Source organism: Accipiter gentilis, chromosome 5 (genome assembly GCF_929443795.1).
Source record: "Accipiter gentilis chromosome 5, bAccGen1.1, whole genome shotgun sequence".
NCBI lineage: Eukaryota > Metazoa > Chordata > Aves > Accipitriformes > Accipitridae > Astur > Astur gentilis.
Genome location: NC_064884.1, coordinates 4,478,790 through 4,493,499, shown reverse-complemented (window position 1 = coordinate 4,493,499; position 14,710 = coordinate 4,478,790). Strand labels below are relative to the sequence as shown.

At 55.9% G+C, this 14,710-nt stretch overlaps 1 protein-coding gene across 8 annotated transcripts; it reads right to left on the bottom strand.

Moving 5' to 3' along the window:
- Positions 1-4,588: 4,588 nt before the first annotated feature.
- On the bottom strand, positions 4,589-14,459 carry SLC37A2 (solute carrier family 37 member 2). 8 transcript variants are annotated; one of them, XM_049800728.1, is made up of 20 exons: positions 14,373-14,459; positions 12,331-12,412; positions 12,151-12,238; positions 11,709-11,787; positions 11,364-11,499; positions 10,831-10,907; positions 10,570-10,736; positions 10,106-10,143; positions 9,685-9,867; positions 9,426-9,516; positions 9,285-9,347; positions 8,719-8,804; positions 7,755-7,803; positions 7,396-7,469; positions 6,822-6,900; positions 6,602-6,699; positions 6,233-6,297; positions 5,906-5,954; positions 5,338-5,370; positions 4,589-4,858 (listed from the first exon to the last, which is right to left on the bottom strand). In XM_049800728.1, the coding sequence occupies exons 1-18, from the start codon at positions 14,429-14,431 to the stop codon at positions 5,912-5,914; spliced, it is 1,557 nt and encodes a 518-aa protein (XP_049656685.1). In that variant the 5' UTR covers positions 14,432-14,459; the 3' UTR covers positions 4,589-4,858; positions 5,338-5,370; positions 5,906-5,911. The 8 variants fall into 8 exon arrangements, 7 of the variants coding, with proteins under 7 accessions (XP_049656685.1, XP_049656687.1, XP_049656690.1 ...); XM_049800730.1 differs by lacking the exon at positions 5,338-5,370 and having other exon boundaries at positions 5,908-5,954; XM_049800733.1 differs by lacking the exon at positions 5,906-5,954.
- Positions 14,460-14,710: the final 251 nt, after the last annotated feature.

Here is a 14,710-nt window from a genome sequence, read left to right as displayed (position 1 = left end):
AAAAGCATTTCAGTGGCCCGGAGCATCGTGTGACCGTTCTGCAAAGGGAAGGAGCCTTTACCATCCATACTGCACCGAGGAGAGGCTCCCACAGGTGCCCCGCGGTCACAGGGTGAGGTGAGTTACATTACGGCTTGCGTTTTTCAGCCCCGGAGGGATGGAGCTGCTCAGCTTTTCACGGTTGAGCAGGCAGCAGATATTGCTGTGAGGTTGAAGCTGAGTGTGAGACCGTGCCGCAGCTCTGAGCTGTGTTCAGGGGCAATATAGCCGAAAACCTGAGGGCAAGAAACTCATAGTTCTCATACAGATTTTTGAGTTTTTCCCTATTTTAGAGATTCGGCGGGTTTTGGCCTTTTTTTCATTTTGAACTGAAGATGGTGAACAGTAAATAAAAGAACCGGCTGGCTTCTTCCAGCCCTGTCCTGACAGCTGTCAGTCACAAAAACGTCGCTATCAGGACATGAAAGATTAATAAGGCAGAGGTAGCAGGCTTGGAGATGACAATTCCCCTGCAGAAAATGCCCCAGCACCCAGGAGCCCTAACTCGGTCAGCTAAAAACATGTAAGTACATTTCAAAAAAAAGGCAGAGGAGAGGTGTATCTGCTTTTCGAGCCACGTAAATGCTCAGTCCCTTCCTATCCTGAAGCCTATGTCCAAGGGAGTCGAACTATCGTGTTAAGGAACACGCTGAGCATTTATGCAACACAAGCGCGTCAGGTCTCTTGGTGATTTTGAAGTTACGCCTGAAACAAAATTCATATTTAATTCATGATCTTAATAACATTTATGAACACAAAGCTAGTCTCGCAGCTCACTCCGGCTCCATGCCTGCCATGTCTTTATTCCCTGTGCTTGTACGAGAGCAGTGGGCTGGTTCACAGAGCCTCGGTGAGGCCACGGTGGCAAACCGTGCCAGCCGGAGACGGCGGCATTTTGCCAGGCTTTGAGTCCAATGAACAGGGAAACCATGGCAAAAGCAGCTGGGGCACCGAAAAAACCTACTCTGAAAGCAGAAGTGTGAAGCTGCCTCCAGTTTCATGCTGTAAGATACTTGCAAGATACTTGCTTTTTCTGTCCCCTTAATCTATTTGTAACTAAAATCAGTCAAAAGGCTCATCGTGCGAGGGGTATTTCAGGGAGAGCGGAAAGCTGCGCTGCAGGAGGGGGATGGTGGCTCCTGCACAAGGAGGCCATTTCAGTGCTTTCCTGAAAGTCCTATTAATTGGGCTCTCGCCCCCCCTCCCCCCAAGACGTTTTGAGCTCCATCCTCATCCTTTACCACCCTTGGCAGCGGGGAATGACCGGCTGGATGAACTCAACCCGGACTCTCTCCGTGTATTTATTTATTCTGGGCAATTCTGCTCCTCCCTGAGCAGGGGCTTTCCAGACGGTTCCTGTTTATTTTTGGGAAAGGAAAGACCACGTCAAGGAATTGGTATGAGCCAGAGCTGCTTTCCAATGAGCCCCAAATGGTGATTTTTTTGCTGCTGTCCCCCACCCAAACCTTCGGCTCCTGGAGGATAACCTCTTGCAAGCACATCTGCCTCTGTCTAGCACCCTGGTATTTTTATATTTTTTTTCCCAATTAGTCTGTAGCAGGAGGGCGGGTTTGGCTTAAATCCCAACCTCTCAGTCGCTCGCGAAGGTGTTGGGAGCTCAGAAGATGTTATAGCCAAGGACCCCTGCCCTGGCCCAGCCTTCTCCCAAAACTGCGAGCAAATGATCCCAGCTTTCCTTTTTCAGGGTGGGAGCGCTGGGTGCTCCGTGTCCCAAGGAGCCAGCCCCGTGCAGGCAAAAAAATGGTGCTAAATCCCAGCGAGAGAAACCTGCCGTGCCAAAAGGGATGTTTGCACAAGATACCGCAAGCGCCAGGAGGAGGGCGGCCAAACTGCTTTCAGGTCAGGTGGGAAAACAGCCCTTTTCTCCCCTAAATTCCCTGCCTGGCTCCTTAGAAACAGGCAGGGATGCTCCCGCACCGGGATGCTGGCACCCGGCTCGTCACAGGCTCACGAAGCCCGAGGGTTGCTGAGCTGCTCCCTCCTGCCTGATGCCAGGCAGTGAGTGGTGCCAGAGTGGGGATGGAGGGAGAGCAAGCGTCTGCAGGAGAAACTCCTCTCCTTGATTTAAGGTCCTTGAATGACGGCAATTCCTCACGCCTCGTGCTGCGCTCTGCTGGCACTTAATTACCCTCACTGGTAAAAGCTGGCCTCTTATTTCCACCTTGACTTTGCTGACTTCAGCTTCCCTGCTGTTGAATCCCGCTTTGCCTTTGGCTGCTAATTAAAAAGCCCTTCAGCGTTTGCCGGCTGCTCCTTGCATAGGTAATTGCGGACCGTGCCCCAGCCACCTCTTCACCTTCACAGCAGCCCGGCAGACCAACAGCATTCCTCCAAAATATGTGCAACCCTTTCCCAGGCTGCCTCCCAGCAAAGCTCAGCTGAAACAGTATTGCTGCGGTGGGGGCTGTGGTGTCACCTATAGAAAAACACCCAAGCTCTGCGTTTACCAAACAGGCTCCTAATGAGCTCATTTCAGGCATGATGTTTTCCCATCCGCAGGACAGCAGCGGACGCATGTTCGTGCTCTCCTAGCTTGCACAGCCCCCTCGCTGCGACGGAGGGGCTCGTGGCAGGGGGAAAAGCACTGGCCCCTTCTCTGGTGGAGGAGGAATAAGACGAGGTGAGCTGCAGACTTCTCCCAGAGGAGCTCTGCTCAATTTAAACAGTCCTTTGGCTGGGGCAAACCGAGGGGATCCTCCCTGCCTTCCTGCCCACCCCTCAATCTCTAAAATCTCAATGAGATCTGGGGTTTTCTTTGGCATTTGGCTCCTTATTTTTTTTAAGTTTAAAACTGCTGTGGGCCGTCTGCCCTTTCTCCTCGCTCCCGGCAGCGCAGCCAAGGCTGTTCAGACTTTCCAAACATGAGTGGGACATGGCCCAGGCCTAAATTTGTCCCGGAAAAACTATGAGCAGCTGAAAGAACAGGCGGGGGAGGGGGGAGGAAGGAAGGGGGAAGAAAAACCCAACCGACTTGCTTTTGCAATAAGCCCCTGGATGTGTCAGGGCTTGTGGGATTTTTTGCTTGAAAATGTGTTTCAAACCACCACCCCCCCCCCATCCTCCTCCACAAGGTGGATGGCAATTAAGCAAAGCAAAAGCTTGGTCACACAAGCACCGAAGTAACCGTTCTCAGCCCAGTGCACGGCATCTCTGCTGGCATCATTGACCCTTGTGCTGCCGGAGGCCACGTTTGCCCAGAGCCATGCAGCCTGGGGATGCTGTGGTGTCAGCCCTTCGTCTCTGCTGAGGACAGACCCTGTTGTGACACCTCTCCCTGTGGCTCCATCAGGGTTGGCCCCGTCGGGGGTTATTTCCCTGGGAAAAAGCGGAAGTTGGGGATTTTGCTTTTCTGTGCCTGCCCCAACATTTCTCCTGCATTCTCCCCCAGGGATCTGCAGGCAGCCAGCGAGTTTTCAAGCCCCGTGGAGCATCTTTGGTCAGTGTGGAGGGGACCGAAGGCCATTGCCATTGCCATCCAGCCACCTCAAACGTGCAGCCGCCACTCTGAGTTGCCTGTTCGCCCTGTGCCGCTCCATCACATTGCAGGGGTTTGCAGGGAGCTGATCCAACTGGCTAGCAGGTTTTCTTTTTTTTTTTTTCTTTTTTTCCCCTTCGCTGATGAAATCAGCACTTAATAAAATCACATCAGGCCCAGATGTTTTCTCCTCAGGTTAAGATCCAAGGAGGTGAAGTCAATTAGAGTTCAGATTTATACCAGGCATAAACGCAGCCCCTGGCACCCAGCGCTGCTTTCCCCTGGGCAGAGAGCCAGAGCCTGCCCGGCCGCCATCCCTCGATGGTGAGCAGGCTGGGAAACACACCCCACAGCTCACAAACGCCCCGTGTGCCCTCGCTCCTCACACATCAAAGTCGGGGCCCCCCCATGAGTGTAGTGTACAGCTGGCCACACAGCTGGCCCCCACCTTAATCAAGTGACGCTGCTGGGGCCTCCCAGACCCACCTCTGCCCAGGGGAGCCCGTGTGGCCTGCAGGCCAGCGGCGCCGGTTTAACCTCCCGGGGGCTACCAGGCGCCTGTCGCACGGCTCCTCCTAATTAGGAGGCATCTAACGAAGACCATCAGCTGGCCACGCTGGACTAATAAGTGTCCACAGCATGCGAACAGCTGTTTGCTGTGGTGCAGGGACTGACGCATGGCTACGGATCCTTCTTTGGGGCTAAATGGTATGAATTGGGAATCGTAATAATCAGGAAAAATGCTGATTTGGGTTGTGGGGGTTTTTTTGCAGTGGGATGAGATGAGGAGCGAAACCTGCTTAATTTGGGCTCAGTGAAAAGCCTGGGGATGTTCTTTACATAGAATAAGCGGCATTTGGTCGGTGAGGCAGTGGCTTAAGTGATTTGGTGCAGTCCTTCTGGTCCGATATCCTGAAATTCCAAGCACCAGGATGGGGCAGGCTTGCAAATGAGAGGCTGCATGTGGAAAAAAGCAAGAAGGGCACGATCACCATCCTCAAGTTCACGCAGAGCTGGCCGAGCCCCACCATGAAAGGGCATGGAGTGGCAACACTGGTTTCACATGTTTTTATTAATAAAGTGGCCGACGGTGAAGAATCGGCCGAGAAAACCAGTCGGCCAGGGCCCTCGGACTGCTCCTCACTGCAGCATCCCTCCAAAGCAAACCCACGGTGGCGGTACGAGCCCGTGGGGCCGTGCCTGAGCCCGTGTCTCGGCTCTGCCGAGGTGAACATGCTCCCGGCGTGCCCCAGCCTCTCTCCTCCCTCTGGGCCTCTCAGCTCGGGGCGGCTCATGGGGGGGGCACGTCAAAACTCCTTAAACCTGTGGGGAGAGAAGCGAGCGGCTGAGCGTGGTGAGTGCTATTCGGCAGGTGTTGGGATCAATGATGGGTGCTGCAGTGCTGCCGGAGAGATGGAAAAGGAAAATGGCTCTGCTGGAATCCCCAGCCCCATCTGCACTGCAAGCCCAGAGGAGAAGCAGGCACAACGAGGTGATCCAGCCACCATTTCGTCTCTGGCCAAAGCTGAAACATCCACCCAAAAAAACCCCCAGCATTTGTGCCTCCTCTCCGCAAGCTGCTCTGGAGACAGTGCGCTCCCCAAAGCCCTCTAAGGTGTTGCAGTATTTCCACAAACTGAGCCAGCTGCTTCTGCCAGCACAAACCAGCCAGATTTTGGTGCAAACAGGGATGGTGTCAACCCAGCCAGAACAGTCCTGGCCCCAACCAGCCCCAGCACAAGAGAGCGAAGTCTGACAGCCCTCCACCGGTGGCTGGAGAAGGAGATTTGGGCCGCACTTACCGCAGCGTGAGGCCCAGACTATTGGTCTTTCACCTGCAAACACAAGACATAAAGGACCAAACATTTTCAGGGGAGGTCTGGGGTCTGGCACCCCCACCACTGTACTGGCTGCAGCCCTTTCCCCCTCAGTGCTTGTGCAGGGGCTTTGGTGGCAGTCGGGAGACGGACCAGTGCTGATTTGGAGATTACTTATACCCTCACTGCAGTGATTTGGCCACAGATTTGATTAGCAAGCCTGGACTCTGTGTAATCAAGCTCATTAGCACAGGTGGGCAAGTCAGCCTATAAATCCGGCTGTTTCAAGTGCATTAATCAATGCCAATCAATCGGGCATCTGGGCTAACATCTCTTAAGTAAGCTGGAGACAAGGATGCGCTGCCCGCCTGTCTGCACTATCTTCCCCGGCCATCGTGATTTAATCCTTTGATTCCCAAATCTCGATCTCGGCCCTTAAATTATCAGCAGAGCGGCCGTTTCTAGGCTAAGCCTGCCAAGCGAAACTCAAAATCAGGGCGAATCAGGCTTGCATTTGCATTTAATCCTTGGGGCTCCAAGCAGAGATACTCACACCGAGCTACTTCCCATCCAGCACTGACTCTGTTAGCTGCACGCTAGAGCTACAAAGACACAAGGATGCCGTGTTTAGGACCAAGAGAGTTTTGCGAGACGCGGATGGCTAAAATCCCCCGGGTGCTGCCCTGGCTTGAGATGGAAATGTCTCTTTCTGCCCACAGGAGCGAGACGTCAGGCAGATGGCCTCGCAAAGCCTGACGCAATGCCCACGTGGAGATGTAGCAGCGACAGCAAGGGATAACAAACGTCTTTCCAGAGTGGCACTGGCACAGTGTTTTGGCATCGCGGGACCAGAGGCCGCCCCGGGGCGGTACGTACATACCCTCTCTTCCTCGCCATGTAGCCGCACCACCCACGGACCTCTTTGACCACCACACGAGCAAGGAGCTGCAAGAGGAAAGGTGGATGATCGCCCCGGGGCTGACGGCTCTGCAGCCACCAGCCTTGGCATGAGCATTTCCATCTCTCTGAGATAAATTTTAAGGCTTTTCCTGGGGAAGATTGTATAAACTAAAACCGTATGTGGAGGAGGTCATTGGGAAAAGCCAAGTGAATGGAGGGATTTGCAATTTGCCCTGTGCCTGGCTGTCTCCTGAGGACCGTCCCTGCCCTCCGCTGGCAAGCGGGCAACTAAAAGGGAGCCCTTCAATATCCAGGGTAGCAAAACAAGTCCCGCTGAGGAGGGACCTACCAGGCAAGCCAAGACGTCAGCTGCTATCAACATGTAGAAGACATTATTCCAGCCCGTGGGGGAGATGAGCCCTGCGAGCAGCGGCCCTAGGGCAGCACCTGCGAGGACACACAAGCCGCATTAGGAGATGCCCTATTCATGGGTGAGAGGGGACCAGGAGCCCTCCAGCACCGTGGTGCTGGGGGGAAATCGGTGCCTGGCATCCCCCAGCTGTACATACCTATGGATCCTGTGCCATCAATGATGGCTGTGACAGTAGAAAGGGCTTTGGCATTTCCTTTGAGAGACTCGTGTGTTCCCTGTAGGGACAGAGGAGTAAAATGTAAGGAGGAAAAGTGGCTTTGGGGTCCACAGCCAGCAAGTCCTAGCATGAGGCCATTCACACCCTGGGCAGCAATTTCCATGTATCGGACCCAGCTGTGGATGGGAAGACCAAACTCAGATGCTGCCTGCAGCCAAACCACAGCAGAACCAGGACTGCCAACAGCAGCCAGCAATCCCAGGTGATATCCCAGCAAATTTTTCCATTCTGACTGCGCTTAGAGGGAGACGCAGCAGGGCTGAAGCAGTCACGTGGCCGTGATGAAAAAGCGACACAAAAAAAAAGCTGTGTTTAAGGGAGCGTGTGAACCGCAGCACGAAGTGTGACAGCCCTACCCATCTCTGCTGGGCTTCAGAGGCATTGGAAAACAAAGCTAAAATGCAAAAATCCCAGCAGGCATCCCTCCAGGAAAGAGGGAGCAGCCTTTGGATGAGCAAGGGCAGCGTGGTGGGGTCTGAGCTGTGCCTCTTACCAAATCTGCCGAAACCGCTGTCGTGATGAGGGCGTAGGGCCCATTAACTAGAGCGCCACAGACGATCAGCATCGCTATGAGGAACAAGACGGCCACGGAGGTAACCGGGAAGAGATTAAATCTTTAAGTGCAGGGAGCAGGAGGACGTTGGGTCCATCATCCCCGGCCCCTGTGCGGACATCGCTGTCCTGCACATCCACTGCCTGCTCATCTCCCATTTTCCCCAGGAGATCTCATCCAGCATCACCGTCCCCCAAATCCCAGACTGGCTCGAGAGGAGAAATAAAGGCAGGTGAGCCCACAGCATCTCCCATCACCCCTTTAGTGACAGGAGCCGGCTGCACTGAGGAGCTCCTCACCTATTGATGTGCCGATGCCATTCTGGCCAACATGGTTATACAGGAACAGCTGGAAAAGAGACACAAGATGAACCAGTTACGGCTATTCCAGATGTTTTCCCAAATGTTTTCCTTGCAGCAGCACCCCAGGGACAGGATGGAGAAAGTGGGGACCTGAATTATTGCCGGCGCCAAGCTTCGCAGACCCCCCTTCTGCGCAGCGTTTGAAGAGGAGATCACCAGCCAGGATGGGGAGCCGAGCATGCCCTTGGCTCCACGTCCTGCTGTCTGTCTGCCAGATGAAATACCTGGCAGCTGGCAAACAGAGGTGCTGCTGCGATTTATGGCCCGGTGAGGCTCGCACACCTCCCCGCCGGCTGAAGCCAGACGGTAATTTGCCCCACCGGCGCTATCGGGGGACGCGGACATGACGCGGCCTCTCTGCTTTTCAGTGTTCGCCAGCTTCTTCGGAGGGGAGAGTCTCACAACCCGGAGCCAGCCAGGCTTGGATTACAGCTAATTAGCAGCAGTTTTGCAGCAGCAAAGCCAAGCGAGCTCTGTGCAGGTGCTCGAGAAGGACATCCCAGCCAAGCACCGGCAGAGAATGAGGCTGTCGGCATGGGGGCTTTTGGGATGCCAAGCAAAGAGACAAAAGCTGGACCGGCTCAGTGAGACACTCAAGGCTTTAAGACAGAGCAGGGTTATGGCACGACGGAGAAAAAAAACCCTAAGGGAATTTTTTTCTAAAAACCCCTAAAGGGATTTTTTTTAGCTGTCAAGGTCTCTACAATCCTCTCCCAGCCTCCAGATCTGGATGTCCACCCTGGGAACGTCTGGGCATGTGGCTCGATCCCATCTCTCATCTCAGCCAAGCGCATGACCAGCTCATCCCAGACACTTGGGAAGAGGAAGGCGGCCGTGACTCAAAGGAGCCAGAGGAGAGGAAACCCTCGTGACTGGGTTTCTTCCCCGCGTGACAACGCACCATGGGAGCAGCGACGACCAGCATCACACAGCATGTGGTGGCCCTGCCGCCAGTGTAGTCAGAGATGAGGCCGGCGAAGATCCCCCCTGCAAGAAGGAGTTGCAGGTGTCAGTCATGCCACCCCAGCTGCAAAGCTTTGCCCCAGCTTAGCCCAAAATCCAATGGGATGCTGTGCTACGATGCTCTTTCATCCCCCAACTTTTGAGCGAGATGTCCCCAAGGTTAAATATAATAATATCTAAGTGAAGAGTTTTGATTTATCCACACCACTTTCTCCCTGCAGATGGTTTCCCTACACCTGCATGCAGCTCTGGTCCCCTCCGTGGTTGCAAAATGTATTACTTATCTAAGAAAAAGAAAAGCCTGAGCAAACGACACCAGAGGAAAGGTGGTGTGCCGGTCACCTGGCTGGCAAAATAAAAGCGAGGGGCATTTGCTCTCTGCCAAGTGCTATGAACGCTGAATAAACCTCACTGCAGTGCTCCATGGTGGGGACTTTCCCTCAAAGCCAAGATTTTCCCCAGATCATCCCCGATCCATCCCCTCCACCCAGGTACGTGACGAACCTAAAATGCCCCCAACATCAAAGAGGGTCGACAGGTCCCCAGCTTCCTTGGCACCAAAATGAGCTGTGAGAGAGAGAAGAGGGGTGAGGAGATGCTCCCCTTGCCAAGCTCGCTCCTGCCTCGCCGTCCCCGGAAACTCACCAACGTTCACAATATAGAGGGGCAACCAGTAGAGGAAGGTGTAGCTCACCAGCTTGGCAAAGAGCAGGCAAAGGGAGAATTCTACCACACCCTGGGAGGAGAGAAGACATCAGAGGAGCCTCCTTCTCCCAACCTCCTCCAGATGGTGGGTTTTCCCCCAGTTTTTTGCTTGGTGGACACCCCATTGATGAGGTGAGCTGCCCTCGCTTTGCTCTTTCCTCCATCCCCATCATGATGCAAGGGGCATCCCACGACTCACGGGTATCCGGAGCGCCCCGAGGAAGCTGATGGCTTCGGGCTCCTCGGCGGGCTCCATGGGGCTGTCAGAGTGATCCGTGCTGCTCTGGCCTGAGATGCCCAGTGGCCCCTCGTTGGAGGTGACTGCTTCGGGATCCTTCTCATTGGTGGTCACTCCTCCAGCATCATCCTCGTCGGAGGCCATCTAAAAGCAAGGCGTAAGCAGGAGATGTGGCTCTCGTTGCTGGAAGGGCCTGAAACGTCAGATTCACTGCTGGGATGTGACCCAGAGGATGCTCACACTGGAATAGCAACAAGCATCCTCTGTGATAACTGAACGTCGCTTTAATTTCTGATGTTATGACCAACACACTGGTTGTTTTGCTGTAAACTGAGCGACCACCTAGCCCAGCACAAGCCCATTGGGAATCGATTTAACTCACATGATGCAGAGGTGGACTGCAGCCAACGTCCTCGGGATCTGCAGGCAGAAAGGAGATCCCTTGAGAGCCTGGACCAGCTCCGCTCCACTTGCTCTCCCTCCAGCATCTCACGGTGCAGGGGAGAAATGTGGGGGTGGGAACACCCTGGGGCTGGGCTGCATCTCTGGGTATCCGCTTCCCAGCAGTGAAAAAACCCAGTAAAATCCCAAAGGGCTTCCCAAATCTTTCTTAGAAAGACAGGCTGAGAGGAGTGAGCGGCACAGGGCCTGAGCCTGCCTGGATGACCCCCAAAGGAAACCGAGCATCCCTGTGGTGGTTGAGTCCATGTCCCTGCTCACCACAAACTGGAAATAAGTTTTTGGGGTTGCCAAAAACGCTTGGAGACAGACAAGGCGAAAAATTGTGGTCCCCCTGATTTTGGCATTATGCTGGTCATCTGCTGTGTCCTGGATCATGCTACTCACACTCCACAAGGAAGAAGAAGCAGATGATGCCCACGGCGGCAATGATGATGCCGGGCACAATGAAGGACAGGCCCCAGGCGGAGGAAACCCAGACGCCGGCGATGAGCGACCCCAAGATGTTGCCGACGGAGGTGTGCGAGTTCCAGATGCCCATGATCAAACCTCTCCTGACAGGGACAGAGCCGGGGTCAGTATCGCCAGGGTGGCTGCCGGGGCCGACAGAGATGAGGACGAGGGGGGACACGCCGGACAAACACTCACTTTCCTTTCCCAAACCAGTTCCCGACACATGCCACGACGGAGGGCCAGCCGGTCGTCTGCACCAGCCCGTTGCAGACCTGGCAAGAGATGGGCAGCACCACGTGGCAGCGTTGGCACCTGGTGAGTGCCAACTTGCTCCATGGAGCACAGCCCCTGCGCCGTTTTGGGCAGCGGGGCTCAAAGATAGCCACCCCCATCCCAAAGCTGTCGAGAAAACACTTGGTTTGTTGGTTTTTTCCCTTTTCCCTCTGGGGCAACCCCAGAGCCGTTTGCATCGTTCCCATGGCTAAATTGGGAGCAGCTGGTGTTGCCAAACTGGCTGCCCGCCCTGCTCGGTGAGATGGGTGCGCCTCGTGGTTTCGGCACCCACGCCACACGCGACCAGGTTTTGCGGGGAGTGGAAATGCCCAGCATTCTGCTGGGCATTCTCTCTCAGAAACTGGGCCACCCTGATCCCTGAAAGCCACTGAAAAACCGGGATGAGGCCACAGTGGTAAAATCCAGAGCCTGGGCATCCTCCAGCATGGACGCACCTGCACAACGATGAAGTACCAGAGGACATGGATATCCCAGAAGTAGCCGAGGCCAAAGAGCGCGGTGAAGAGCCCACTTAGCACCATCCCCCCCGAGAGGTAATAGCGCAGGGGGAGGCGCTCCCCAAAAATGCCGCTGCAGAGAGAGGGAAGAGCGCGGACAGGAACCGTCACGGATGATGCCGCCGATGGGCATTATCGCAGAACCAGTGCCCGAATCCCAAGTGGATCCCAGCACCTGGCTGCTTTCCCATTAGCATGACCCCATCCCTATGGTAACCAGTTTCCTGGCAGACTGGTGCAAACTGGTGTGCGGAGGGAAAGGGGTGCAAAGCACCTGTGTACCTGATAAACATCCCGATGGCGTAGGCCACCAGGAAGGCATTATCCAACGCCCCAAAAAGCTCCTTGTAGTTGTCCCCATCTGGAAAAGAAATATTGGGCCATGTCAGCCTGGCCCCCATCTTGTTTTCCTACCCTGTGGCCGCTGGCTCGTCCTTGTCCCCTGTCCCCAAAACCCTCCTCCCCAGGCAGGGGGGGCTCTCAAAGCATGGCCAGGTGCCATCAGTGTTGGGACCAGGTCCCACCCTGGCCCCCGTTTCGCCACCCGCTGCTGCCCTTTGGCCCGGGGACATGGGGCAGACACACGTTGCTTAATTACCTCCGGGTGCCTAATCAGCAGCCGGCCCCCTGCCAAGATCTCCAGCCACAACCTGGCTTAGGGCACGGGGGGAGCCCATCTTGACTGCCGTGAGGGTAGTTTTGGGGATGACTAGGGGGGGCTTACCGAAGGGTGCCCAGCTGCACCACGTGCTGCTGTTGGAGTCATTGTGGGGGTTCGGGCCCAAGGCTGAGCAATTGGGGTGCAGCTGGCTCTGCGGGGAGAAGGAAGAGGTGAAATCGGGATGCTCGAGAACCCCATCCCCACGTTCCTTCTCCCTGCAGCTGCGGCGAGGTTGGAGCTAACCTTGACGATGCTGATGGGTTTTCGGGAGAGGTGGTAGCTGGTGTAGCAGAGGAAGGTCAGCAGCAGCGTCAGTCCCCGATACCTGCGGGATAAAGCGAGCAGAGAGGTCAGGGTTGGTGGGACAAGGATGGGGACAGGGATGGGTGGCCCGTCACCATCCCAGCTGGCAAAGCCCGGCCTGGCGGGGATGTCTCAGACATCTCCAGCCTCAGTGTTAGCCATGTTCTTCTTCCCCCGCCTCAAAATTCATGCTTTTTGGAGAAAAATATCAGATAAGGGGGATGAGAGCCAGCATCAGGCCAGCTTGAATCCACTTGGGATGCAGATGCGTATTTTGGACGTGCGCACACAGCTCCGGCACTATTTAACCTGTGGGGTCTTAGAAACTCATGGGAAAGGGGAAAAATGGGGTAGCTTCTGCTACCCAGCAAAATATCCCCTCAGCACCAAACAGGGACTCTTTGCTGGATCGGTGAGCTGAATCGGCACAGCCAAGCCAGTAGGGAAGTGACCAAAAATAGCCCCAAAATAGCCAGGGATGCGTCTTAAAAAGATCAGCTGAGTTTTGGGGGGAGCACTAATCGGTGTTTCCACCTCCTCAAGCTGCTGACCCGGCAAACCGTGGGGTGAGCAAGCGCCTTCCTGGCGTCACGAGTGGAAACGGGGCACAAGACTGCAGCTGATTCATCATCACTCCCGGCGTTAATTAAAGACGAGCTGGAAAAAAAAGGGGAGGGGGGGGGTGCCCCAAGCAATACCCACTCCAGTTCCCCCACCGCATAGGGACTTTATCCCTTTTGTTCAAATTAAATGCAGGAAAATGGAGGAAAATAGGGAAAAAATAAGGTCTGGGCTTGGGCACGGGGATGCTGCTCCCAGCAAAGCTGATGGATGAAGCCCGGAGAATTCCAAGTAAGATTCAACACCCTCCGGAGTGGGATGAGCATTTCCATGGGGTTTGCAGAGGGGTTTAGAGCAGCACAGAGACTGTGAGCAGTCAGGGGCAGCTGCAGCACTGAGAAGTGTCACGGGGTTGCTCCGAGTTTAGAAAAAAAAACAAAAAAGCCTTTTTTTTGCAGTTTTGGCCCATCCCGCTCCTCTTCGTAGTTTCACTTCTTCATGAAGCTGCAGCAATTGCAGGCACTCTGCAAAACCAGAGCAGCTTTCTGCTCCGAGGTGCCAGCTCTGAGACTGCACCGCAGCTAAGAAATTTCTGGTTCCCACCCCCAAAAAATAACTAAATGGCCCCTAAAGTCATCACTGATGGCTGTGGGGCTGATCCAAGGGGAGCGGAGAGGCTCCAGTGAGAAAGGGGAAGAGAAACTTCATGTGCGGTACCCGACTCGGCCAGATTGTTGGGGTTTTTTTTTACCCCACATGTTCTGGCAGGGAAAAATCACAGCTGATGGAAAAGCATGGGGGTTGTTTGGCAACAGGTTTCCAAAAACTAAGTATATTAAATAAAATTAAACCGGCAGCGGGCTGGTTACCTCACCAAAAGGGAGGGGAACCGGTGGGATGTCGTGTTGGCCACATCCCACTAAATGTTGAGGGCGAGGGCCTGGCACATGCGGAGGCACAGCTCGAGGCTCGCCGGGCGCTGCTGCCCGTTTTGGGGTCCCCCCGCATCCCTCCTGCCCAGCCCCTCGGTGCCCGAGCGGGGCTCGGTACCCTCCATCCCCGGTTCCTGGGTCGTGCCAAAACCCGCCGGGGCTCGGTGCCGGTGCTGGGCTGGATCCGGTCTTTCGGTGGACCCGGTGCCCAAGGGGCGATGCCGGTCCCTGGGTGAAGCCACCCCGGTCCAGCGCCAGTCCCCAGCCCGGTACCGGTCCCCGGGCAAGTGATCTCCGGTCTAGGGCCGGTTCCTAACCCGGTGCTAGTTCCCGGGAGAGCGATCCCCCGGTCCGGGACCGGTCCCGGGAGAGCGACCTCCCGGTCCAGGGCCGGTCCCCGGGCAAGCGACCCACCCACCCCCACCCCCCCGCCCGGTGTCCGTCCCCCCCCCCCCCACCCCCGGCCCGGCTGCCCCGGTCCCCGCTCACCGGCTGTCCCGGGGGAGGGCGCGGAGCAGGCGGACGCCGGGGGCGAGCGCTGCCCTCATGGCGGGCGGCGGCGGAGCTGCGGGTTCTCCCCCCCCCCCCCCCCCCAGCGGTTCCTTTTCACCGCCCCGCAGGGCCCGCCGCTCCCCGCCCCGGTCCCGGTCCCGCCCCGGGTGCAGCCCCGCGGAGCCCCCGGCCCGTCCTCTCCTCCAACGGCGGAGGTGCGAAACCGGAGCTTCCACTCCGGTCCCGGCTCCGCCTAAACCAAAAATCGGACTTCAAATCCGGAGGGAAGGAGGGAAAAGCAAAGTTGGGTACCGGGGAGGGGGGCCAAATCCTAA